At 34.8% G+C, this 25,414-nt stretch overlaps 3 protein-coding genes across 8 annotated transcripts; 2 read left to right on the top strand and 1 right to left on the bottom strand.

Annotated features, from left to right (window-relative positions):
- LOC105164345 (GTP-binding protein YPTM2) lies at positions 2,244–6,237 on the top strand. The gene is made up of 8 exons (XM_011082972.2): positions 2,244–2,448; positions 4,553–4,625; positions 4,813–4,860; positions 4,951–4,998; positions 5,141–5,212; positions 5,288–5,443; positions 5,625–5,728; positions 5,882–6,237. The coding sequence occupies exons 1-8, from the start codon at positions 2,435–2,437 to the stop codon at positions 5,976–5,978; spliced, it is 612 nt and encodes a 203-aa protein (XP_011081274.1). The 5' UTR covers positions 2,244–2,434; the 3' UTR covers positions 5,979–6,237.
- On the top strand, positions 14,804–15,560 carry LOC105164346 (classical arabinogalactan protein 10-like). The gene has a single exon (XM_011082973.2). The coding sequence runs from the start codon at positions 14,974–14,976 to the stop codon at positions 15,382–15,384; it is 411 nt and encodes a 136-aa protein (XP_011081275.1). The 5' UTR covers positions 14,804–14,973; the 3' UTR covers positions 15,385–15,560.
- On the bottom strand, positions 15,688–24,056 carry LOC105164347. 6 transcript variants are annotated; one of them, XM_011082978.2, is made up of 8 exons: positions 23,773–24,056; positions 22,519–22,607; positions 22,341–22,416; positions 21,187–21,236; positions 20,758–21,099; positions 20,266–20,316; positions 19,484–19,604; positions 15,688–15,934 (listed from the first exon to the last, which is right to left on the bottom strand). In XM_011082978.2, the coding sequence occupies exons 1-8, from the start codon at positions 23,933–23,935 to the stop codon at positions 15,927–15,929; spliced, it is 900 nt and encodes a 299-aa protein (XP_011081280.1). In that variant the 5' UTR covers positions 23,936–24,056; the 3' UTR covers positions 15,688–15,926. The 6 variants fall into 6 exon arrangements, with proteins under 6 accessions (XP_011081280.1, XP_020550771.1, XP_020550772.1 ...); XM_020695112.1 differs by lacking the exon at positions 15,688–15,934 and adding an exon at positions 19,200–19,397; XM_020695113.1 differs by lacking the exon at positions 15,688–15,934 and adding an exon at positions 23,505–23,648 and having other exon boundaries at positions 19,200–19,604; positions 23,773–23,914.

Here is a 25,414-nt window from a genome sequence, read left to right on the forward strand (position 1 = left end):
TACTTGACTTTGACAACTACATATACACTCTTGATTGTGTTTCTCACTGATCAACGTGGGAAACTACTTTCCTATTGATCAACAATTGTGGCTACACTTCTTGAAATTAACACAGGTCAGCGGACAAAAAATAAATTATATTGATATAATATTTAGCATTATGTTTAATAAGATCATTAATAGTATATTACAAAGTATCCAACTAATTGGCTTTTTGATCACCTACATTAACAATTTTCTATTTGATCTTAAAGTCAATCACCCATACTTCAAACCCATCTTCTCAAAATGTTGAATCAACGGGTTGTCGTGTTTTTGGTTGATGCAACGCAATCCATCGACACTTCGCCTCTTCCTACCATCTCTTTAATCAAATGGTAATATATGAGGATGTATTTGGTCTTATGATGAGATCTTGATTTCTTTGCTTGCATAATTACTCAATTGTTATCACAATATACAACAACGAGCTCGACATCACAGGCAACTCTTGGATATAGTAGTTCATCCAAACTGCCTCCTTAACAGGTTCCAAAGCAATTATGATTCAGCATCAATAGTGAGTTAGTTGTAGTGTCTTACTTGGAGCTCCTCGAAGCAACTACCTTTCTATTGAGTTTAAATTCATAACTGAATTGAGATTCTAGTGATCACCTCAGCAATCTTAGGAGACTAGTTCTTGGAGAGCTTCACCCCATACCTCATGAGAAGGAAATCCCGTTTCGAACTCTCCATCTCGAACTTTTCAATACTTTATTGGTATACGAGAATTAGGTCAATCCTGATTGAAAAGTCTGGTATGGCCCCGAAAATGCATTGAATGCAACATAAGCATAAAATAAAATTTAAACAACATGCAAATAAGGAATTGAATCCCTTATTCTCGGGGCATTCAACACTTTAATTTGAATAATAATAATAATGTGACTAGTTACTTGGAACAAGCGAGACGAATCTAAATAAGAAAATTACCTTTTTCTAGTTTTTCAAAATCTAGCAACCTGCATTATTTCTTTCTCTTTTTGTTCTCCACGTGGGATGTAAAATAGCATCCGTCTACTTCGTCTACACCACACAAATGAAAGGGACTGCATTCTTCTACAGAACCCTATGATACAAAGCCTTTCTGATTTAAGAAGAAATAAATTTGGAACTTACTATCAATTAGTAAATCCAGATTTCTACGTTTATTTACTTGAAACGGTTTCAAAAATAAACAAAGCTTGATCCCATTAGAGAGAAAAAAGGAAAGGGACATTTTTCAGAGCATAGAGAAGAGCATGAGAGAGAGTTACTCACACACACAGCTGTAGGAGCCCCAAGGAGTCCTACTCGACCAACACTTTGCAACTTACTTGAAACTTCCCTTCTTCACCACTCACTCACCTAGGACTCTTGACCAAGTCCAAGGTGGGCTAAGGCTAGGGCTAGCTTAAAAATCGTATCGGGCTTGATTAATTTAATAATTAAATTAATTCAAATTCATGTATTCTTATTTTTTCTCCACACAAATTCGTTAAGACTGACGGTTAGATAACTAAAGGGACAAAAAATGATGAAATTTATAAACTTGAAAAACTGAGTCTAATAAGGAAGAAACATAAAGGACTAAATTTGGATAAGTAGCATAGTTGGAAGGACCAAAATCGATGTTTACCCTAAATCACAAGTAAGGAAAAAATCAAAGTGAAAAAAGTGATTTTCATAAAGAAATGAAAGCAAATAAGCCAAATTAATAATGAGTGAATCTAATGAAAATTATGTCAATTTTAAGTAGAAGAAAATATAAGAAAAAAAATTAATCCTAACTTAGACTAATCAATAGAATCCATTATTAATTGGGATATATTATTCCATAAATTAAAATCATAAGACGGAGCCCAATATTAGTACCAAAATCTAATAAATCAAACATATAATTATACATAATAAGCAATTTTATTCATAACACAAGAGGATATATTGTTGTATTTTTCAAAACACAGAGTGGTAAATTATTAATTTTTTTTTATATAAAAGTAATTTGCACATTTACAATATCACATGGAGGTAACTTGCATTTTTTTTCCATTAATCCTTACGTAATTTATGACAAAAAAAGAAAGAAAAATTGATATAAGTAGATGGACAACCAAGTGGGGGACACACATCACATCAAGCACTGCTTTGGTTGCCACATCATCAGCCCCACCTCTTCCAGTTCCGATATTTTGGGTGTCTTTCTCTTCCTCTTTAACAACTTTTCTTCTTCATCTATTTAATATAAAAATAAATAAGGAATAATCCCTCGTTCTCAAGTTTCAACGCCATCTCTCTCTCTCTCTCTCTCTGCGTAAAAGTTCGTTGTCAAATCATCATTGAGAAATTGAGTTTTTCCTCAATAACTGCGCATTCAGCCTGTGTTTTTCATCGCCTTTCGAGTTTTGTGCCGGCCATGAATCCGGAGTAGTAAGCTCTTCCTCTTTGTCTTGAATGCTTTGGATGTATGATTTTAGTTCGACCTTTCAATTTCACATGGTGTACAATCTGTGTGCTGGGGTTTCTAGATGAAATTTCATACTTGTTATTTGGTGTTGGTTATTTGATTAATTAGATCTTTGATTTATAATTTGTTGACAAATTAGTTTCTTTTGTTCGTGCGATTATAATCTATGTGAATTACATGAGGAACTGATGATCCTTTTAGCAAATGTAATTAATCAATTATAGCTTTCGAATGAACAAATCCATTGAGATCGAGGTAGCCAACTGACTGAGACGGGTGGTCGACTTATAATAGTTATTGTTTATCACATGTGTGTTTTGCTAAAAGGGTTAAGTATAATTTAACCACATGTGATGTGTGAATTGATAAAAAAAATTCTTGTAAAAAAAGAATTAGCAAATTATCTGTGTGTTCTTTGTTTTATTTTTCAAAATAGGGGGATAATTTACTTCATTTTTTAAAATAAGAGGAAAATTTATTTATTTTTTCATGGGAATTTTTGTTCATTTCTCATATCATGAGGGGTAAATTGCATTTCTTCCTTATACTGCATCTTTAAAGAAATTTCATTTAATATGGTTAATGATTTGTGGAACCTTAATTATATTGCTTCTTTAAAGAAATTTACTTCTGTTTGTGATGATACTTTTCGCGCTGTTGAATTATAGTTATTTGTTTCTTTATCAAGTTAAATTGATGAAATATTATGCTAATACAAAAAGCATTCTGGTTTGGTATTTAATTATGTTTATATTGAAAAGGTTAATGTCAAATGAAATAAGTTTTCTAGAATTTTTGTCCGTTAGGACCTTATCATAGTGTTTGGATTTCTATTTTGAATGTTTTGTTTTGGTGTTTTGGAGATAGAGAGAAAAATAGAGATAAATAAGTGTGTGTTGGAGATAGATGCTATGTTTGGATTTGTGTTTTGAGGTAATTTAAAATATTTTAAAATAAGTGGTGTAGGTTTGATATTGGGATTTGGAAGAAAAAAATTATTGTTCATTGTCAAATCATATATCTTTTATATATTTTTATATATAAATATTGTATGTTTGCCTGTTGTATTTTTGAGAGACAAACATCACTATTTATTGTCAAATATGTCTCTTTTATATTATATATAAGTGTATATATATATTATATAGAAAGTTGGAAAATAAAAAAAATATACAAATAAAGTGTAAAAAATACAACAAACATTGTGCGCGTTTTATCTTGTCTTGAAAAATGCCCAAACATAAAACCGAACACAGTGCATGTTTCTGGCTAATCTTTTCATGTGAAGTACTAGCTAGTAAAAAAAACCTGCCTAAGTTTTGTTATAAATTCCTTAGATGAGCTAATTACTGTGTTAATAGCTTGGTATGGTAAATGTGTCTACCCAAATAGTAGTGAAGTTCATCCTTCACTCTTAATTCTGCAAAGGAGCATGTGGATGTGGAAGCTCAAATGCATTGGACCATTTTCAGTCACCTCCTTCTTCCCCCACTACTGAGTCGCATAATTTTTACTGGTGAATTTCATTGCACGTTCACATGATAGATGTTGTGTGCTCATTTTACAATTGGATTGATGTTATACTTTTTCATGTTTTATTTTGGGAGGGTTACACTTTACATCCCATGACATATGGTATGTTTACGCAAATAATTCTTGTCTTTTGGATAATTATACATACACCCATCATAAACATCAATATTATTTACATAAACCAACCCTACTTTTTGAAACATTACACATACACTCTCCAAAAACGTCGACATAAATACACAAACTATCCCTGGTTGTTAGGGGTGGTTTTGTAATTATCCAAAAGGTAGAGGTAGTTTGTGTAAACAGATCATCGATTAGGTGGTGTAAGTATGATGATCCCTTTTTTTTTGTTTTTTTTTCTTATCATGTTTGATATTATGTAACCGCCAATGTTTCCTATAATTTTCTTTTTCTCCAACAATACGGGAGGAAAACCTAAATTTCGTCTTTTATGTCCATGTGAATGATCTTATTCGTTTTATCATAAAACTTCATTAATATTTATGTTTTGTTTTTCTCCTTTTGATACAGCGACTACCTTTTTAAGCTTTTGCTTATTGGAGATTCTGGTGTTGGCAAATCATGCCTTCTTTTGAGGTTTGCTGTAAGTTCTTAGTTCATCTTAAGGACGTGTTATTTATTTTTACCAAATCAGACCATTGACAACTCATTACTAGGTAGTGTTCCTCATTAAATTGTTCGTACTTATGAATAATAACATAATTCATTAGTATTTCACATAGCAGTAATCTATATTTACTTTTTTTGACCATCATATTATTTTTATTCAGGATGATTCGTATCTTGAGAGTTATATTAGTACCATTGGTGTAGACTTTGTAAGTGATCTATTTTATTTTTCTCCTTCATTAGCCTAAAATTTAAGGAGTTACAATCATGATACTTACTTTTCATGCTTAAATAAGTAGAAAATTCGCACAGTGGAGCAGGATGGAAAAACAATTAAGCTACAAATTGTAAGTATTTGAATTTCCCTTTGTGCAGTTGTTTATGTTGGCTATGAGATCCATTCTTAAGTAACATTTCTAATAGGGAGAATTTTGTTCTTGAGCAATATTTATGTGTAGAGACTAACGATTTTTCCTTTGGTATGTCAAGTGGGATACAGCCGGTCAAGAACGATTTAGGACAATTACAAGCAGCTACTATCGTGGGGCTCATGGCATCATTGTAAGTGTTGTGTTTACTCCAATGTGGATCCTTGCATGGGATGAACTAGCCTCATCCTAGTGGCATTTATATCAGGTAGTCTATGACGTGACTGATCAAGAGAGTTTTAACAACGTCAAGCAATGGTTGAATGAAATTGAACGATATGCAAGTGACAATGTTAACAAGCTTCTCGTTGGAAACAAGTGTGATCTCACGGCACAGAAAGTTGTGTCCACTGAGGCAGCAAAGGTAAAATGATCGACGCACTTTGTTAGCAAAAATTTTCGATTTGTACTAATGGTGCTCCTTTCTTCTGATAAATGTTGGATAATCTGTAAGTACACCAATCTATTGTAGTTAATTTCATAAAAGACAACAAATTTTAATAAGCTTCCAGTATAGTTTTAGTGATGCTTTTGTTCGATTTTAGGCATATGCTGATGAAATTGGAATACCTTTCATGGAAACGAGTGCAAAAAACGCTACTAATGTGGAGCAGGCTTTCATGGCTATGTCTGCCTCTATAAAGAATAGGTAGATATTAACATTTTCTATAAGTTATGCACTTCAAAACTTGGTTCCGCATCTTGACATACTTTTGAAGCAATCTTGGGCTTGTTGACAGTGAATTTTTTATGACATTTCTTGATGTACTGATACCTTCTGGCTTCTGCTATTTGCTATCAGGATGGCAAGTCAGCCAGCCATGAATAACGCTCGACCTCCATCTGTACAGATTAGAGGACAACCTGTTAACCAAAATTCCGGCTGTTGTTCCAATTGAAGTGCAGGTTGGTTGATTGGATGATGTCAAATTGTGTCCCTCATGGCATGTAAAATTAAATCTTTCTCTAGTGTTTAACAAGACTACTTCAAAATTTTTATCACTCTTTCAATGACTATGATAAACTTCCATTCCTTTTGATGTATTTGATTGGTGAAGAACACTTGTACAAAGTAACAATACTAGTCTAAACACCTCCCTTTGAATTTCGAAATGTAGTATACGTGATTATTCCATCAATAAACTTTGACACCGTTAACTTGTTCGGTAAATGACCTCTTTTAGTCTGTCTTGCCATTTATTTCCTCTATGTTAAATGATAAACGAATTTTCTTTTTTTTTGATTTTGGGTTTAGTAGTGAGAATCATTAGATTTTAGAAATTATTAACAATAATTGGATTTCAAATTTTTATTAATGAATGGTTACTAGAAATGAAAGTTCCGTATAGGTCCATGACACTGACACTAAAAGACAGTAAATAAAAATTTTTAAAATAAAACACGGGATTAAATTGTGCATCTTGCTGCTACAATGACGTGAGCCTTATGCATTAAAAAAGTTTAGTTGGATCATTGATAGATACCAACATTTGGTGCATTTTGGTTGACGTGAATCATATGAATGTTCTCAAGCACAATTCTCTTCTAGGAAGATTTTGAATTGTATTTCAGTACTATTTTTAATTAGTATATATTACTTTTTCTTTTAATATTTAACTACGTTCCAATTTATTTAATATTTTAATTAATAGAATTTAAAAAAATATAAATTCAAAATTAAAAAATTATTATAATAAAATATATTAATTATAATTATCGCATTTAATTTTCAAATAAATCAATTAAAAAATAAAATATATTAAATACATAAAATTAATTTAATTTAAAATGAATAAATTAAAATAACTCAATTTAATAAGAAATAAAATAAAATTAATTTTTTTAAAAAATATATATAGTTTGTAACAGATTTTCTACAGGAGATTTTGTAACATTTTATGCACAAGAAAATTTTTGAAAAACAAAATCCCGATGCAAAAGTTGTCATAATACGTGACACAAAAGATACAATAAAACCCATTTAAAAAATAACCACGGCAACATGTCTAGCAAAATGCGACACAACAAATGTCATAAATCCCGTTTCAAACATGCCGAGACAAAATGCGTTTTATATTTGTAATGAAGTTTGGGTTTTTGTGACTGAAATTTATCACCTAAAAATGCTGACATGTTTGCGATGATAAGCGTCACAAAAGATGTTGCAAAACCAAAAAAAAGATATCAATTTCAAATGTTGCAATGAAATTTTGTTGCAAAATTATTTCAACTATTATTCAATCACCAAACAACTTTTGTGACGGATATTGTAAAACTATCAAATTAAAGAGAGCAAAACCCAACTCCATTGTAGAGGATGTGGAGAAGAAAGTATAAACTTTCATATATTATCAAGCCAACCGGAAATGATGTACAATCAGCCTTATATATAAAAGACTAAAAGAGAATCTGCTAACTAACCATATCCACAAGAAACTAAATAACAAACCGTGCAACAAACAAACAAACAAACTGTACAATAGAAAATACACAAGTGAATAGAGGTCGCTAGCGACCTTATGAGAAAAGAGGTCGCGAGTGATGATCTGGTGGGATAGTGATGCAACCTGGTGAGAGACAACAATCTTTAGTTCGAGCTAGCGACCTCGAGGACTTGCATATTCTTCATAGCCCCCCCCCCTCAAGATGGACGCGAAGAAGCGAAGCCTAGCTTGCAAAGGAAACGTCCGAAGTCAGCAGCAGAAATGGACTTTGTGAAAAGATCAGTGGCCTGATCGGATCCACGAATGTGAGAAAGAGAGATGAAACCAAGTTTGAATTGATCTCTAACAATGTGGCAGCTGATGTCGAGGTGTTTGGTGCGCTTGTGAAAAATGGGGTTGGCGGTGATGTGGATGGCAGCATTGTTGTCGCAGCAGAAGGGAATGGGTAGCAGAATGGAGACATGGAGGTCGCGCAACACATAGGAGATCTAGAGGAGCTGGCAAACAGTAGAAGCCATACTGCGATACTCAGCTTCAGCTGATGAACGTGAGATGGTGGCTTGTTTCTTAGTCTTTCAGGAGATGAGTGATGATTCAAGAAACACAGAAAATCTGGTAATTGGTCGTTGAAAGTCAGGGTAAAAGGCCAGCTCGCATCAGAGTAAGCGCTTAGAGTCTGGGAGGTAGTGGAGGGAAAGAAGAGGCCAGTGGACGGCGACCCCTTCAGATAATGAAGCACATGAAGGGTTGCATCCCAATGAGAGGAGTGAGGTGCCTGGAGAAATTGACTGAGCTGTTGGACAACAAAAGAGATGTAAGGTCGTGAAAAACCAAGATACAAGAGGTGACCCACAAGCCGCCGAAAATGATCTAGATTATCAAGTGGAGAGCCGTCATCCCATTCTAATTTGAGACCTGGTGATAACGGGGTAGAAACAGGTCTGGCATCAAGCATTGAGGTATCAGCCAGAATGTCCTGCAAGTATTTACTCTGGGTGATCTGTAGGCTATAAGGAGATCAACCGAGTTCGAGCCCGAGAAAGTATTTAGTCGGTCCGAGGTCTTTAATGGTAAATAGATGATCAAGATAAGTCTTAACAGAATCCAGAGTAGAAGGAGATGACCCAATGAGGAGAATGTCATCAACATAGACCAATAAGGTAGTGAGCTCGCTTGAGGTCTGCTTGATGAAGAGACAATATTCATAGCTCGATTGTTTGAAACCAAAAGCCAGCAACTGATAGGTAAGCTCCAACTTCCATTATCTGTAGGCCTGTTTGAGCCCGTAAAGCAATCTCTATAACTTGCAAACGTGTCCAGCGGGAATACCAAGGAGACATTCAGGGGGATCCATATAAACATCCTCCTCCAGAAAACCATGGAGGAATGCATTGTTGATGTCCAGTTGCGCCAAGGGCCATGAATTGGAGGCTGCTAGTGCAAGGAAGATTCGTACAGTAGTAGCCTTAGCGACTGGGGAGAACGAATCAAAGTAGTCCACCCCCTTGATTTGAGTATAACCTTTCGCCACCAGACGAGCCTTGTAGCGATCAATGATCCCATCAGGATGAAGCTTCAGCTTATAGACCCATCGCGAATCGATGGTACACTTTCCAGATGGCAAGTTCGTCAAGATCCAAGTTTTGTTCGCAGCCAGTGCCTCCAACTCCTTAGACATGGACTCCACCCAATTCCTGTCTTTACAAGCTTGCAAATAACTGTTAGATTCCTATAATACAAATAAGTGAGCGACAAATCTAGAATGTGCAGTGGAGTACGATGCTGAGCTATAGGAAGGAGAAGTGAGGGTGCAGTTGCAGTCGTAATTAGATAGCCAGGAAGGTCTATAGCGAGGTCGCTGAGATCTACGAAGTGGAACAGTAATGGAAGAACTTGGCACTGGATCAAGAGTAGAGGGAGTGATCGTGGTTGGTGTAGGAGGGGTCGCTAGATCGCTCGAGGGAGTAGGAGGGGTCGCTAGGTTGCCTAAGAAAGTAGGAGGATCTGAGTCATCTGCAGGTAGTGGTAGGGCGATGGGATCAGAAGGCGAGGTAAGGTTGGAGTAAGGGAAGATGTGTTCGTGAAATACCACGTCCCTAGAGGTAAAGAGGTGATGGGATTCGAGATCGTAGACTTTGTAGGCCTTTTTGGTTTGGCAGTAGCCAAGAAAGATGCATTTTGTGGCAAATTTATCGAATTTTTTCTTGTGAAGCAAAGTGTTGGTTGCGAAACACAAACAACCGAATGTGCAGAGTTATGTGAGGTCGGGTCGCTTATGATAGAGGATCTCATAAGGACACTTCCAGTCAAGGATAGAAGTGGGTAGCCTATTGATGAGGTAGGTCGCTGTGAGAATGGCTTCCCCCCAAAAATGAGTGAGCAAGTGTGATTGGAAAAGAAGAGCCCTAGCTATCTCTAAGAGATGCTTATGTTTACGTTTTGCGATCCCATTTTGTGGAGGAGTGTACGGACATGAAGTCTGGTGTATAATTCCAAGAGAGTTAAACAACGAACTACATTGGTTGTTAATAAATTCTGATCCATTGTCTGATCGAATATATTTCACAAAAGTATGAAAGTGAACTTTGATTATATTTAGAAAGTTGGTCAGTGTTTGAGGGACTTGGGACTTATACTTGAGCAAGAAGGTCCAGGTCGCACGACTATAGTCGTCTACGACAGTAAGGAAGTAATGATACCCGGTTAGCGAGCCAAGGGAGTTAGGTCCCCAGAGATCTGTGTGCAAGAGTTCAAAAATACTAGCAGAGGAAGTAGTACTAAGGTTAAAGGACAGACGATGCTGTTTAGCCATAGGGCAAATATCACATTGATCATTGATAGAAGAAACATCAATTTTAATAGATTGGATGTGCTTAAGTACATTGGATGAAGGATGGCCAAGTCTTCTATGCCATAGCGACGTGTTACAAATGCTAGCTGAATGACAAGAACTAATCACAAGAGAACTAAAGGAAGAATCATCTAGAAAATAAAGATTCCCGACCCGGTTTCCCACAGCAATGGTCCTTTTAGTCCTCTGGTCCTGAAAAACACAACAAGAGGCGTGAAAAACGACCAATATAGGTAGTGAAGAGCATATCTTAGGCATAGAAAGCAAGTTAAATTTAAAGGAAGGCACCAGCAACACAATGGTGAGAGTGAAATTTTTGTCTAATGTGATGGTCCCGGAATGAGTAACTTGCTTGGTGAAACTATCCAGAAGATGTATTTGAGTGGGATGGGAGATAGGGGTTAGATTTTCAAGGGGACAAAAGTTACCGCACATATGATTACTCGCTCCCGTATCTACAATCCAAGAATTTAAAAAGTTAGCTCCAGAACTCATAAGGGCAATATCTATACCTGCGAACTCATCAGAGTGACCTCCTCCTTCGGTGCGACCTCCCCCATCTAGATCTCCAGACTGCATGTCAGTTCGCATAAGCTTAAGAAGATCCTGCAGCAGTTCCTCCTTAACATCAGGTCGCGACAATGTCTCCTTTCGGGTTGCTACTTCCGCTGCGAACCCACGCGCGATGCCTGTATCTCTTCTGCGTTTATCCACCAGTTACTTGTACCATTCAGGCGTTCTATGAAGTTTAAAACAGGTCTCCCTATTATGTCTTGTTTTTTCATAGTGTGAGCAGTGTTGGGTTCGCTTGTCTTGCGGAATATATCGCCTTTTGTCAGGTCGCAGGCCTCACTTGACATGCAATGCCACGTTCTCACCACCTTCTGCGAGCTCCATCTAAACACGCTTTTGCTTTTCCACACTTTGTATCATGGAGTACGCTTTGCTAATAGAGGGTACAGGGTCCATTGTCTCACCCCGTCGAACGCCTCATTTAGTCCCATAAGAAACTGCATGAGTTGAATGAAGGTTGCTATTTCAGCCACGGCCCCCCAAGCCCCACAGGTGCACCCGTTGCAGGTGCACTGTGGCAACGGCTTCAGCTCGCCCATCTCATCCTACAGGCGCTTCATGTTGGTAAAATATGTAGATAGGGAGGAGGTACCTTGTGTTATAGAGCAAATCTATCGCTGCAGTTGGTACAATTGTGGTCCATTGCATTCGCCATATCGTTGCTCGAGATCTAACCAAAGACTCGTGGATGATTTTGTGTACGTAAAAGGCTCCACAATGTTTTTGGAGATGGAATTGAGGATCCATGTGGTCATCATGCTGTCCATTCTAATCCATTGTTCAGAAAATGGGTCATCAGTATTTGGTTTGATGGAAGTGCCGTCGATAAATCCCAACTTCATCTTGGCACGCAGAGCTCTCTTGATCCCGAAGCTCTAATTCAGGTAGTTGTTGCCGGTCAGGGGTGCACTCACCAAAACCATCCCGGGATGGTCAGATCCATTAAGTTGCAATTTCTCCGATAACGGGTTTCCCCGCATCTCTGCCGTCGCCAACATTCCAGCCATTCAAAATAACGTAGCAGGGACCTTCAAATGGCAGAAAGAAAACGTGTATACAGAGACATTCAAATGAAGGCGCTGATACCATGTAAAACACTCAAATTAAAGAGAGCAAAACCCAACTCCATTGTAGAGGATGTGGAGAAGAAAGTATAAACTTTCATATATTATCAAGCCAACCGAAAATGATATATAATCAGCCCTATATATACAAGACTAAAAGAGAATTTGCTAACTAACCATATCCACAAGAAACTGAAAATAACAAACTGTGCAACAAACAAACTAACTAACTGTACAACAGAAAATACACAAGTGAATGGAGGTCGCTAGCGACCTCATGAGAAAAGAGGTCGTGAGTGATGATATGGTGGGATGGTGATGTTACCTGGTGAGAGACAACGACCTTGACTTCGAGCTAACGACCTCGAGGACTTGCATATTCTTCATAGATATATTTCAACCGTCACAAAAAATTTTTCGATACTATCAACAAAAAGGGGCATTGGTCCATCAGAAAATTCGTTTAAAAAAATTACAACTTGTTGGAAATAAATAAAAATCTGTTTATACTGTCCTATGATTGATATACACAAAAGATTAGAAAATAATGCATTTGTGATTCCTAGTTAGTTTCAAACACATAATTAATAATTAAAAATGAATGAAATTACCTTGTGGTAAATTTATTTATTTTTAGTAATTTTTTAACACAATTACTTTTTCATATTTTATTGAATATATTGAATTTCAATTGTATAATAACAAATAGGGATAATTACACTCTCCTTGAGATTTGATATAATTACATGTAGACTCTTGTGGTTTGAAAAATTATATTTAGCACCCTTGAGGTTTGCTTCAGTCTAATATATAAGTCCCCCATTAGTCAAAATTCACTAAAATTTATTGATATTAACAAAAAACCTGAATCGAAATTAATATTTACCCTTGACTGATTGATTACTGATTTATTGTAGGTCAAATAATTTTTTCGAACTAAACTACTCTTATAATAGTGAAGATATACATCTTCACATGAATTAACGCGTGAAGACGTACGAGGATAATTTGATCATAAAAAGATTTATTTGACCTGCAATAAGTTGGTATTAAATTAATTGGGATTTGATATGGACTTTTTTGTATTTTTTTTGTTAATATGAGCAAATTCGGTGAATTTTAACTACCGATGGACTTATTTGTTAGATAGAAACAAACGTCAAGGATGCTAGATATAATTTCTCAAACTATGGGGAGTCTATGTGGAATTACATCAAGTCTCAGAGGAGGGCAGTATAATTATCCCTAATAAATAAAAATGCTTATAGAAGGTTATCATAAGCAATTTATAAAACATATCATATATTGTTACAAAATAAGAAAAAAAAAAAGAAGATTTTTTTATTCATTTACTTTAGAAATAATTTATTCAATAAATACATAAATAATATTTTTCTACTAAAATAAAAATATCTTGATTTGACAAGAAACTACTTCGCTCAAAAAGAAAAAAATATATAGGTCAAAAGTTTGTGAACTATTCCTATGATTGTATACAAAATAAATTAGAATATAATAGACTTGTCTTTCCTTAGCTAATTTTATTCACATAATTGATAGTTAGAAATAATGACTAGTGATTTTAAATTACTTTTTATGATAAATTTGCTTACTCATATTTTATTTAATATGTTGAATTCAATTGCATAATTGTAGAGTTTTCAGAATGGTTTGTAGAAGGTTTTAAGCATTTTTAAATCATCTTATATGTTATTGAAAATGTATATTTATATATGATAAAATATATTTATTTACATAAGAAATAATTTATTAACTCAACAAATATATAGATAATACAGAAAAAGTTCGAACAACTAAATGGACTAATCTATTTAATCATAATACATTTACCATTACTTCTTCAAAACTATATGTGAAAGAAATATTTTGAATTTAATAAAAGTAATTAAATATCAAATTAATATCACTTTTTATTATCAAATATCAAGAAATAATTTATCACTTTTTATTTCTTCAATAAACAATTGTTTCTAATACTTGACACAAGAAGTACTTAAATTTAATAACAATTAAAGATGAATATTAAATTAAAAAAAATAATTTTCATGCCCAACATGATGGGATTGGCTAATACCATGTTGGTGGAGCGAATGACTAATCCCTTAAGCCTTATCTAAGGAAATAAGTATTTTCAAATTTCTGAGCGTACCAATCATAGATGCAAGAATGAACTAAAAAATGCCCATTCTATTCCTACTTCGTTACTATATACCAATCACCTACTTAGAGATTTTATTTTATTAAGCTTATTACAAGAAAAATCTTCATGTCCTAAACAATTCTACTTGATTTACTCTCAGTTTGGCCTCCGAGTCTAATTTTTCAGGTTGCTAGAACTGATAGTTACCAACAATAGGTAGTAACTTCGAGTTCTATGAGTATAGGTATTTAGTTTACTTTTACAATAATATTTGTATTTTATTTGTTTATATTAAATATTATAATAGTATTTCTATTGTTTTAAAGATATCGATGTATTTTTTAAAAAAAAAAATTGAATTAGACAGTTATTATACAAAAAATGAGGCAACAGAAATCACCTCGTACTGACAGGTTATGCTTCAAAAAAAAAAAATTATTTATTTCATTATGCACAAAAATGCTCATCTACAAATTTTGTTGCCATTAAAGTCGGGTCCTGATGTGATCTCCATTATGCTGGCATCTAAACGTGGGCAACAAATAAGAAGTGCTCGAGCACTACTTTTATGTAAATGAAAAATATTAAAAACATGGGATAAGTCTGGCTGCATGAAAACTCTGTGCAGTCTCAAATTTTCCAGCCAGGATAATTCTCCCAACCTTCCTTCTCTTTCTCTCTCTCCTCTGTGCTCTATCTATATCTACCTCTACTTCCAACTCTCACATTGTTTACAAGCCAACTCTCCCTAAGCCTTTCTTCTTCCCACTTGAAGAACATACCTTCGCACAGAATATTATCATGGCTCTCTCTACTGCCATCTTTGTGTCCACATTGCTTGCACTTGTTGCTTTTTCAGCTGCTCAAGCTCCAGCCCCATCTCCGATGATGCCACCATCTGCCATGGTATCTCCACCACCTGCAACAGCCACCCCTCCGCCCATGACGCCTTCTCCACTGATGCCGCCAATGTCTATGCCACCAACGCCATCATCACCTCCTATGGCTCCTCCGTCAATGGCACCTGGAATGCCACCAATGATGGCATCATCTCCACCTGCACCGCCCATGGCCATGGGGCCCATGGCACCGGCTCCAGGACCTTCTCCCTCTGCTCCATCACCACCCTCCCCCTCAGCCACTTCTATGCATGGATCTAGCATGGCCGTCGTGGCATTGCTCGGGGGAGTTGCACTTCTTGCTTTAAACTGATTTATGTTAGCTGAGTTTAGTCTTCATTTGGAATCCACCTAGATCGGAATAAACATGTGTATTCTTTATTTTTCTTGTGCTCTTTTGCTTGCGATTGAGTCATTGTTAATTGTTCGACGTTCGTTGTATTTTGTGAGGTAAATTGCTAATTTACCAGATTTTACATCTGTTTCTCAGAGACTGGTACTGTTTCCCCATGAACCTTGAGCAACACATGGATTGTCTATTTCGTCTTATATTTCACATTATAAAACCATCGATCTTTGTAACCGAGTAGTTAAGATCAAACACTGATACACAGAAACAATATGGGTTCGAACGCTTTTCAAGAAGTTTGGTAAAACTAAATATACGTTCTGACCAGTGTGTTGATTCTCATGTGAGGTGGTAATACTAGATCAATTATAAGAGCTTTGGCCGGCGCATCCCACATAGCAGGTCTATAGGTGTCATCCTACTTTTCCATTTAATTTACCCAAAAAAAAATTCACATTAGAAAGGCTCGTCAACTATCGTCAGTTCCCACACATCGCATGCTTCATTCATGTACCTAAAATACAAGTTATAAACATCAAAATAGAGGATCTGGAACACAATCTGCACAGCTGTACAGGTTTGTAAATTGTGTTATATAGACAGAATAAATAGTAGAAGGGAAAGGTAGAAGACAGCTTGAAGGGTAGCAATAGCCGATATGCAGGGAAGACTTATCCTGGTGGAAATGTGTGTTGGAAAAAATCAAAACCAGGATGGGCTTTCGGCAGTGTGTGAGTTTGGTCGGTATAGACTCTAGAGAGGAGGACCATTAGCAGGATTGTGATGTGTGCACATGGTGTGTTGCCTCCACTTCGACACAAACACACAGACAGAGTGCAAAGATACTTCTGGTGGTACAAACAAGTGGTCATGATAAAAGCACAACTCAGTGGTTCCAAAGACCTTGATAAGTCTAGATGTTACCATTACAGTTCACAGAATATGTCGCCCTTGTGATATTTTGGTGACTCTTTGAGAACTGATCCACTGGTGATTGCCAGAGAAGATTAGATTCCTAAAAGATGGAACCTGTGTGAAAAGTCGGAGGAAAGCATTGGATTCATCCATAGAAGCCAAACAGAATCAATATCATCAGCAACTTTTTATCTCGATTTATTCGCTAGAACTAGCACTGGACCTTGTGATCTGAGAAAATCTGTACAGGTCAGCTACTTAGTCCTTCATCCCTCCCAAACTCAAGATAATCGGAAATAATATACTAATGAGGAGCATTCCCTCATTCAGCAACTTAATCTGATTCCAAAGAAATTAGCTTCCAATTCCACAAACTAGACCGATTTTGTGAAGATGTGCCGAAAAGATCACAACACGCAGAAAGGGTCAAATAGTTTTCAATCGTGAATATTATTCATCTTTTCCATGATTTCAGCACTATACTCAATGAAGTCAGTCTCCTATATGGGATGATTCTCAGGCTACTGTTCACCAACAAAAGTTGGAAGCTGCAGGAACTATTCTTGCTGATCCCCCTTCTTTCAATGTCTAAAACTTGCAGGAACCACTAACACATAACTGTGTATCTTGAATTTCTGCAACCTCCACTGCAAGACCCTCACACTGAATCACACTCACAACCACTTCCAGTTACTTATTGTCTATATGAAATAGCTGGATATTATTATATATACTCACTTAATTATATAGATACTTGTATCTTTAATAAGAATTTTCAAATTGAATTATTAATAATAACTACAATTCTTAATTATAATTAGTATAAAATATTAAAATAAATAATAATAACAGGTAAAAATTTCTCTTTAATAATGATAAAAAACCTCACTTCTAAGTTAGTTAGTTAAAAAATGGAATCCTGAATTGACCATTTTGTCCTCAACTTAAGAAATAAAAGAGAAAATCTAATGTCACAGCCTCTTTTCATACACCCTCTCTCTCTGTCCCTCTCCCCACTGTCGTAGCTTCCTCCCTCTCTCTTCCTCCCAACGACTACCTATTAGCTCCTACCTCTTTTTGTCCTTGTGGCATTCTCCATCTCTTCCTTACCCTCTCCACTCTCTCTCTTTCTGCACTCTCCTGTGTCTTTCCCTCCGACTTCCACTCCCTCGCCTTCACTATTTCTCTTTCTTGTTACTACTTTCTACCTCTCTTCTACATTACCAATTTCTAGAACAAAAGAAAGTAATGATTGGAAAATGAAAGACTGAGAAAGAAAATAGCAAATAAAAAAAAGACTATGATAGGATAGGAAAAAAGTATAAGGAAATATATTAATACAAAAGACTAATAGAGGGTGTTCATGTAAATTTTGCCACTGAATAGAGGGATTACTTAATTACAACTACAACCTCCAGGGCTATAATGGTAATTTTGCAAAAGATAGGGGGTGCTTGCGTATTTGGAATTTACCTCAAAGGGTGTCAATATTATTTACCCTATTTATTATGTGTCCGCACTAATACTCGTGTATTGTACATTGTAAATTATTCTTATATTATGAGTAATTCTTTTATGTGTAATTCTTTTGGGTTATAATAAATTAGGAAAAAACTTTTAAAATTTTACCCCTCCCCTTCCAATATTTTGTATACAGTTTGATAGGGCTGAGGTTTCACATGAGACCTAAAAGTGCTCAAGTTTTCAATATGTTCCACAAAATTATCCAAAAAAGCAGCTTTTGAGAGTTAATGGTGTCCATCATTAGTTTAAGAAAAGAATTTCAATCTTAGGAAATGGAGTATTATTCTGACATCCAAATAGGAATCATAAATTTAGGGAAGAGAGAGTAATAAACACAAATATCATATCATATATAAGCGTGAACTAAAACTACTTTGAATTATCAACATGACTATGTGTGATAACTGCTAAATTCCACCATGCTTTCTGGCTTTATCAAGTACATACCTGGAAGTACAACAAGCTTCAAATATGTTTGTTAGATTAAAGAGTTAATGACATGTGAGAAACAAATTTGCATATCCTGAGAACTTGTATACAGTTCACATTGAAGCCACAGTCTCTTATTGTTTTTATGTTCTATCACAAGGATGAGGTGGTAGAAAAAGTGAGAAACTATCCTCGACCTTTAACTTGACTGACAGAACCATAAACGGAATAGCTAATCTATGAAAACGGGGCAAGTTGAGTTAAACCTACTAGGCTCACTAACCGAACAGAAAATTAACTAGAACTGCACTAGGCACTGAGGCTGCTTGGTGTCTCAAAAATCTATTACTAAATCTGAGCCACAGTAACATACATAAAAAATGAAGCAGCAGAACTCTAGAGAGCACAGAAAATTAATAGAATGTCTAAGCAATGCAAGCTTCACCCCCAATGTCATGGGAAATGATTGACGTTCCAGAAGGTGACCTAAAACAGCAATCAGGATTCCACAATATTCAATTACTAAACCAGTTACAGAGATTATTTTCCAAGGCAAACTAACCAGAATCTCCATTAAACAACTCAAAGAAGATAGCCTAAACGTTAGGAACCTAATTTTTCCAACTCCAAAGGATGCTTGAGGCAGTCTTTATCATGTTCATTTCATTGTCCTTGATTCATGCAGTCTTTAATAATATCCACATGAACTAAGTAATTCATCCACGAGTGGTAACTGATTTCTTTTCTAAGAAAAATCATCCAAAGATGCAAGTGTAAACGAAGGAAATAGAAGATTGTTATATTCAAGTAAGAATTTAACAAAATTTTTTGCTCTTTCCGATGGAATAACCAACAGAGAAGAAAATCTTAAAGAAGTTGATTATGAGGAATATCCAATCAAAGATAAGAAATAAGTTAGAATGAAGTCTGACTTGAAGAGCCTTTGTAGGTGACGAATTTTCAATCACACTATTTCTTTTAAAGTTGTCTAGTGTTCACTAGCTACCTCTATCACTTCCCCCTGAGGTGCTTAATGATCACAAGCAACTTGCTTGCATAACCAGTTTCCACTTGCAGTTCGAAAGAATGCATTTATATTCTGCAACCAACTATAATAATAAAAAAATGTTCTATTACTTTCACCTTTTTCTTTGTTTTCTACGGCATTCAAAACATTCGGTACATGAGGACTTACTCCTACTAGTGAAGCTAAACTGGAGCTTGCTAGGTTGGACTTTCAGTTCTTCCACCAATATATGGCGAAGCTTCTCATTTTCTTTCATCAGCTCCTCAATGAGTACTTGGTGTTTCAACACCTGAAAGCACAAGAAAGTTTATACTTAATATGTTTCATTTAACGCGCAAAAGACAAGTAGAAGAAAGAATATTTTCTTCGGGATATTTAAAGAAAATAGAAAAACAGAAACAGAAACCAAAAAAAGAACATAAAAAAAATGAAGACAGTGTGAGCTCTATTTGGGAGAACTTGTGCCACTGATCACAGGAAGTCTCAGAGTAAAACAAATTTTAACAGAGCCTGATGAAAATGCTATAATAACTGGAGGTATGATTGCAGTTATTTTCTTTCAAATTCCTAATTTACTGAATACACTTCAGCTTATGGCAGGTCTATTGTATTCTTTTCACTACATCAAAAGAGACAATTCCATTAGAGTCCTTACATTTATGCAATTAGATTCTTGAGTATTCCACATTTCATTGATCTAAAAGTTCCCATGATTTATCGAGAAAAGAAGACTTAAACTTCTTTGTGTTTTTGCATATCAAAGTGATTGCTTTGTTGGGGCAATCTTAACCTTTTTGAGCTCTTTTCCCCTTTAGTAATATTCAACATGAAACTAAAGTCTCCGACAAAATTTAGAACACAAATGAGTATTCAGCTGATGAATTAAGTATTATTTGACATTAGTGGGAAAAATTTCTCTACATAAAGTATTAAGTTCCTGTGCAACCTACCATTTGAAGCACATCATTTTCCAACTGCAGCGGCCCAGCCTGCAATGAGAACTAGGAGTCTGTAATTTTTCAGTTGACAAGATAGAAGAAATTCAACTCAGCACTACTGAAGTTTTAGCAATCAAATACACAATAACTAGCGATTTGAATTCTAGCCTCAGTTTTAAACAAAGATCAAATAAGGACACAAACACCAAACTTGAGAATCTGTGAGAAAATAAATTTAAATGTTCTGAATCTATTGACACATTCATCAATCAACGTGCAATTGTGGCACATAAATGAAGAACAATTGTGATAATAGCACCAGATTTTCAATCTTTCTCTAGTTAAAAGAATAAGATCCAACTAACAGAAAAATGTGATTGTTCTAGGTAAAGATCCTCACCAGTATAGCACACGCAATGAAGAATTCAGAAAAATGCTTGTCAACAACTTAAAGTTATGTTGCAAAGAAAATACTCTAATAAAAAAGGATTCATTTTTACATACTTGGTCATGGAGTGAGCTCCCCTTTTCTAGAAGTGGATTTTTCAAAAAGTTGTTAATCACTGTCTCTGTTCGACTCCTATGTTCTGTGTCAACTGCAGCAAATTTTGGCACTAAAGTCTCCTCTAAGGATACTCTGGTTTTTGCATCCCTAATGTTGCCTTCATATGTACTGTTTGATACTGATTGTACCAAATTATGAATACTTCCAGCTCGATTTTCATGTGAGGGTTCCTTAACCTTGCTCATCCCAGTTTCCAAAGATCCTTTGAAGACGCCTTCATTAAGAGGAAAGGAGGCATTGGAACCTATTCCAAGTTTTATCATCACACTTCCTGCCACTTGCTGACAAATTAGGAGATGAAGTGAGATTAGGAAAATACAACCAACTTGCAAGCGTTGACTAAACAGAAGACAGTATGGGGTACATACCCAAAAATGTGATTGAATCTGATGCAGCACAGAAGGCTTCACAGCAAGGCCTGTCATGCCATGCAATATCTTAGCATATCTAAAATAAATGAGGATATGCAAGCTGCTGTAGCTTCCAAGCAACTAATCCAGTCATAATTCAACACACCAGATCTTCATACCTGCTCAGACATTTTCAAAACAAATGTAGAACCAAAAAACTACTGAAGTAAATGGAATCTTTTGGCAAACATAAATCAGAATTTCCTACAATTATTTTTAGCTCAAAAGGTGTAAAAGAATGAAAGTATAGCATTACAAAAAATTAGGTTAATTAACAAATATAACTCAACTTGCCAAGTGACTCAGAGTCGCATGAATTCTTTTGGTAATCCTAAATTAGATTCTTACTGTGCAACTTGGACTTAAAATATCCAATTTCTATTGTAGTCAATCTATAAAGAGTTCAATTGGATTTTCGCCATCTGAAAGAAGTAACTGAGTCCATTACAGGTATCTAAAATAGTGAAGTCACTGCGACAGTTAATCATCCAACAAAGAAATGATAAATTATACAATTATGTTAATCATAATGATTAATCATAAAAGAGTAATTGGTGACTTTTACGACCTCAATCAATTTAACTTCTGCATTCTTAATTTTTTCAACAATTAGTTAGACATTTTCATTGCTAAAAATTTAGGGTGAAACTATTCTTAGAATCGACCAATACCATAAAAGATCAGTAATAATTCATTCGATGACAACAAAATTAGGCGGTCATGGCAAGTCAAAAACATTCAGCAGATGAATTTGTTATCGTCATGCTGCAGTAGTTCTTCTCATTTCCATCCATAAGAGTATGATGTTTACGCATATAGAATCTAAAATACAAAAGTAAAAAGTAAAGCATTACACAGAATATTAATAGTCACAGACAAGAAATTTGGCAAATATAAGGAAACACCTGCGCAAGCTATCATGATATCATCTAACAAGTTCTCCAGATGATCTTGATGGCAATCTCTTTTGAGTGTAAAAAGATTGAGATATAGACAATAAACTAGAAAAAGCGAAGCTATCTATACATTGTCTGCTCTTGATTGGTTGTATACATATTTAGATGCAATCATTTATCATAAGGTTATCTAACATATATCTTCAGGATACGTACCAACTCCAAATCCATGGCCAAAACCTACTCCACAGCCAATACCTGCTTCAATGTTCTTTGCACCGACTTTCCTCAACTAGACACATTAAAAGACATGGACAGAAAACATTAGAAATTCAAAGCTGTCATAGCAAGTACGAAAAATACAAAACAGATGTCAGATATTAGAATCACATACTGAACTATTGACATGTCTTTGCACACCAGAAAAAGCATCAGTTGCACCCCTAGTAGCAATCATTACTTGGTTCAGGACTGGTATTGCACCTAATAAGATATTGAAGTTTCATAATAAATGAGAAATATGAATAAGCCCACATACTAATGTTTACAAAATAATAATGTAAGCTTATAGCATCATTTTGGTGAGCACAAGATGGAAGAGTGGAAGGAATCTATCATGATCAAACATGATTACAGTTATAGATGGTTTTCTCGTGATCAAAGCAATTAAACAGAGAACATTTAAGTTAATATCTCTTTCTTAGGAAGATGGTGCTCTAGATGTACCAGCATCAGTAAAAAGATGAAGTCCAACTTTTATGGATTCCCATATTGCACATAACTTTGGTGATTTAGTCTTCATGAACATGGTGCCATCTCATTTTCTTACCATGGCTGTCCCTAACTTGGCCTCCAAAGAATAGAGAAGCTTCATTTACTTGCCTAAAGTAAAAAAGCAGTCCTCAAACCCAGCTTATTCATCTATTAGAAAATCATTTTCCGTTTAAGCTTTTTATACACAAAGTTTAGCTCATCATATAGCATTGATTGAATCAAGATGCAGTAATGTCGCCTGATGTACTGATCAATGGAAAAATTAAATCATTTTCTAGGTGAGCCTTCCTTTGTAAGTAATTTAGACAGTCTTAATTTAATAACCAATGACAACAAAGTTAATGAACTAGATCCTACCTTCAGATGCACATATTTGACTCATGAGTTATACACTCAAACGAGGTATAGAATAGTGTAAACCTAATCATTCTCATCTCGTCATTATATTCTTTTTTCTTTCCATTTCAGGTTTCAGAATATATAGACATCAAACACCAATTTCTCAAACAAGAAAACAACCACAGCATAAAAGTGTATAATATTGATATTGACATTAAGTAAATTCAATAGAATAAACCCATAAACACAATCATCGTAGAGCAGAACCTCCAAAAATATCGAATACTTCTCCACCACATCACAAAAACCGGCCAAGAGCTCCACTATCCAAACTTCCCCAAATTCTCACCAAAAGTAAGCAACAAACGCAAGAAACGAACACATAGAAGACATAGTTATCAACAATTCCCTCTGTGGATTGAAGAAAGAAACAAGATTAATCTTTTTTCTTTTTTCTTTGCTAAAGTCTCAAGGTCTTGAGAGATAGAAACAGAATTAACAAGAATTTGCACATACAGACACTAAGAAAAGGTACCCAAGTTTAAAGGGCGACCGACGCCAATGCCAATTCCACAGCCAACGCCAAAACCAGTGAATACTTGACCCACTTTCAAAGTAAATGGATTTTCTAAACTAATCCCTCGCTTCTCTTTCATATCCTTCGCATAAATGACTCCACTGCCAGCTCTAGTCTCCATTCTTTCTTTATTTTGCTCTAGAAGTTCCCAGCGGTGTGAGGAATGAAGTTTGACGGCACAAAGCGGCGGAGTCTGGCGAGCAAGGAGACGAAGTACAGCAAAATACAAGTTTGAAGTCCTTAACAAGTTAAGAAAAGCACTTTTAAATTAAAATCTAAAAGCCCTTTGTATTGCTTTTAGCTATTTTAGCTTTTTTAAAATAAATTCAAGTTTATTTTTTATTATTTTATTTTTATTATAATAATTTTAAATGTAATTTTATTATTTTTAATTTATTTTTGAAATTATATATTTAAAGTTGATATCGAAAATTTTAAATAATTTGAATATTTAACAATAATTCATTTATATTTTAAGTTTTTTATATTTATGTGCTATATTATTAATATATATTTTCTTTCACATTATTAGTTTATTAACTAATAAATATTTTTTTTTTGCAATTATGCAAGTTTAATTATTATGTATGAATAAAAAAATATATTATTTAGTGAGAGCATTAATAAATTAGATATGCATATATGGACGGTGAGAAAATTAAGTGTTCTTGATAACTACACAAACTGTCATGATTTCATAGTGATTTAAATCTTCCTTTTGAACCAAAAATATTCCTAATCTTGTGAATTTATTGCATATTCAGCTAAAAGGGATGATATGGGATAAATATGCAAAATCAAGCCGAAAACAGATATTAAGGGCACCAAAAAGGAAAGAAAAGATTTCAAGGCAGTTTTGCGGGATTGACTAAACGTGCCCACGTTTAGTGATTTGGTCATCACGGATGAAGAAAGGAAAGACGCAATTTTTGCAAGAAAAAAAAGGAATGATTTGCTGAATTTTGGAAAGGACTCCTTTAAATACGTGATTGATGATTTATTAATATTTTTAGAACCAATCATGTACTTATCTCCCCCCTATGTCTAGATTCGTATAAGACTTTTATTATAAATAGGGGGGTCTCTCCATATGTAAAGCACACTTTTGAATTGAAGAGAACACTTTGAATTCAATAGATTAGTTCACTTTCATACTTTCTCTTTTTATTTTAATTTGTTGCCGGGGTTAATGGAATTTCACTTCTTAGTGTGTTCTTCCATTAACATGTCCGGCTAAATTCATTATTTTCTAGTTAAGGTTATGGTGATTGCTTGATTCGTAACTTGTTGTGATATCTAATCTACTCTTTCTACACTTGTTAAATAAGTATTCATGTTATTCTCTGTGCCTTTATTACAAACATCTGATTTATGAATAATGTGGTCAATTATTCATTATCAAGAAAGTTTGCTTAGCTAATTGAACTTTACAAATTCGTGTAATTGTTTGTTCAGTTTAAATACTTAGTAGCAACGTAGCATAATTAATTATGTCAAAGTAGTTAGTTATTTTATGGGGAATGTATGATCTAATTTAAACGAATTATCCTCGTAGGAATTTTGTTAATTAGAATCACGTCTTTCTAATTCTTAATGTTGT

This window comes from Sesamum indicum, linkage group LG6 (assembly GCF_000512975.1).
Source record: "Sesamum indicum cultivar Zhongzhi No. 13 linkage group LG6, S_indicum_v1.0, whole genome shotgun sequence".
NCBI classification, from domain to species: domain Eukaryota; kingdom Viridiplantae; phylum Streptophyta; class Magnoliopsida; order Lamiales; family Pedaliaceae; genus Sesamum; species Sesamum indicum.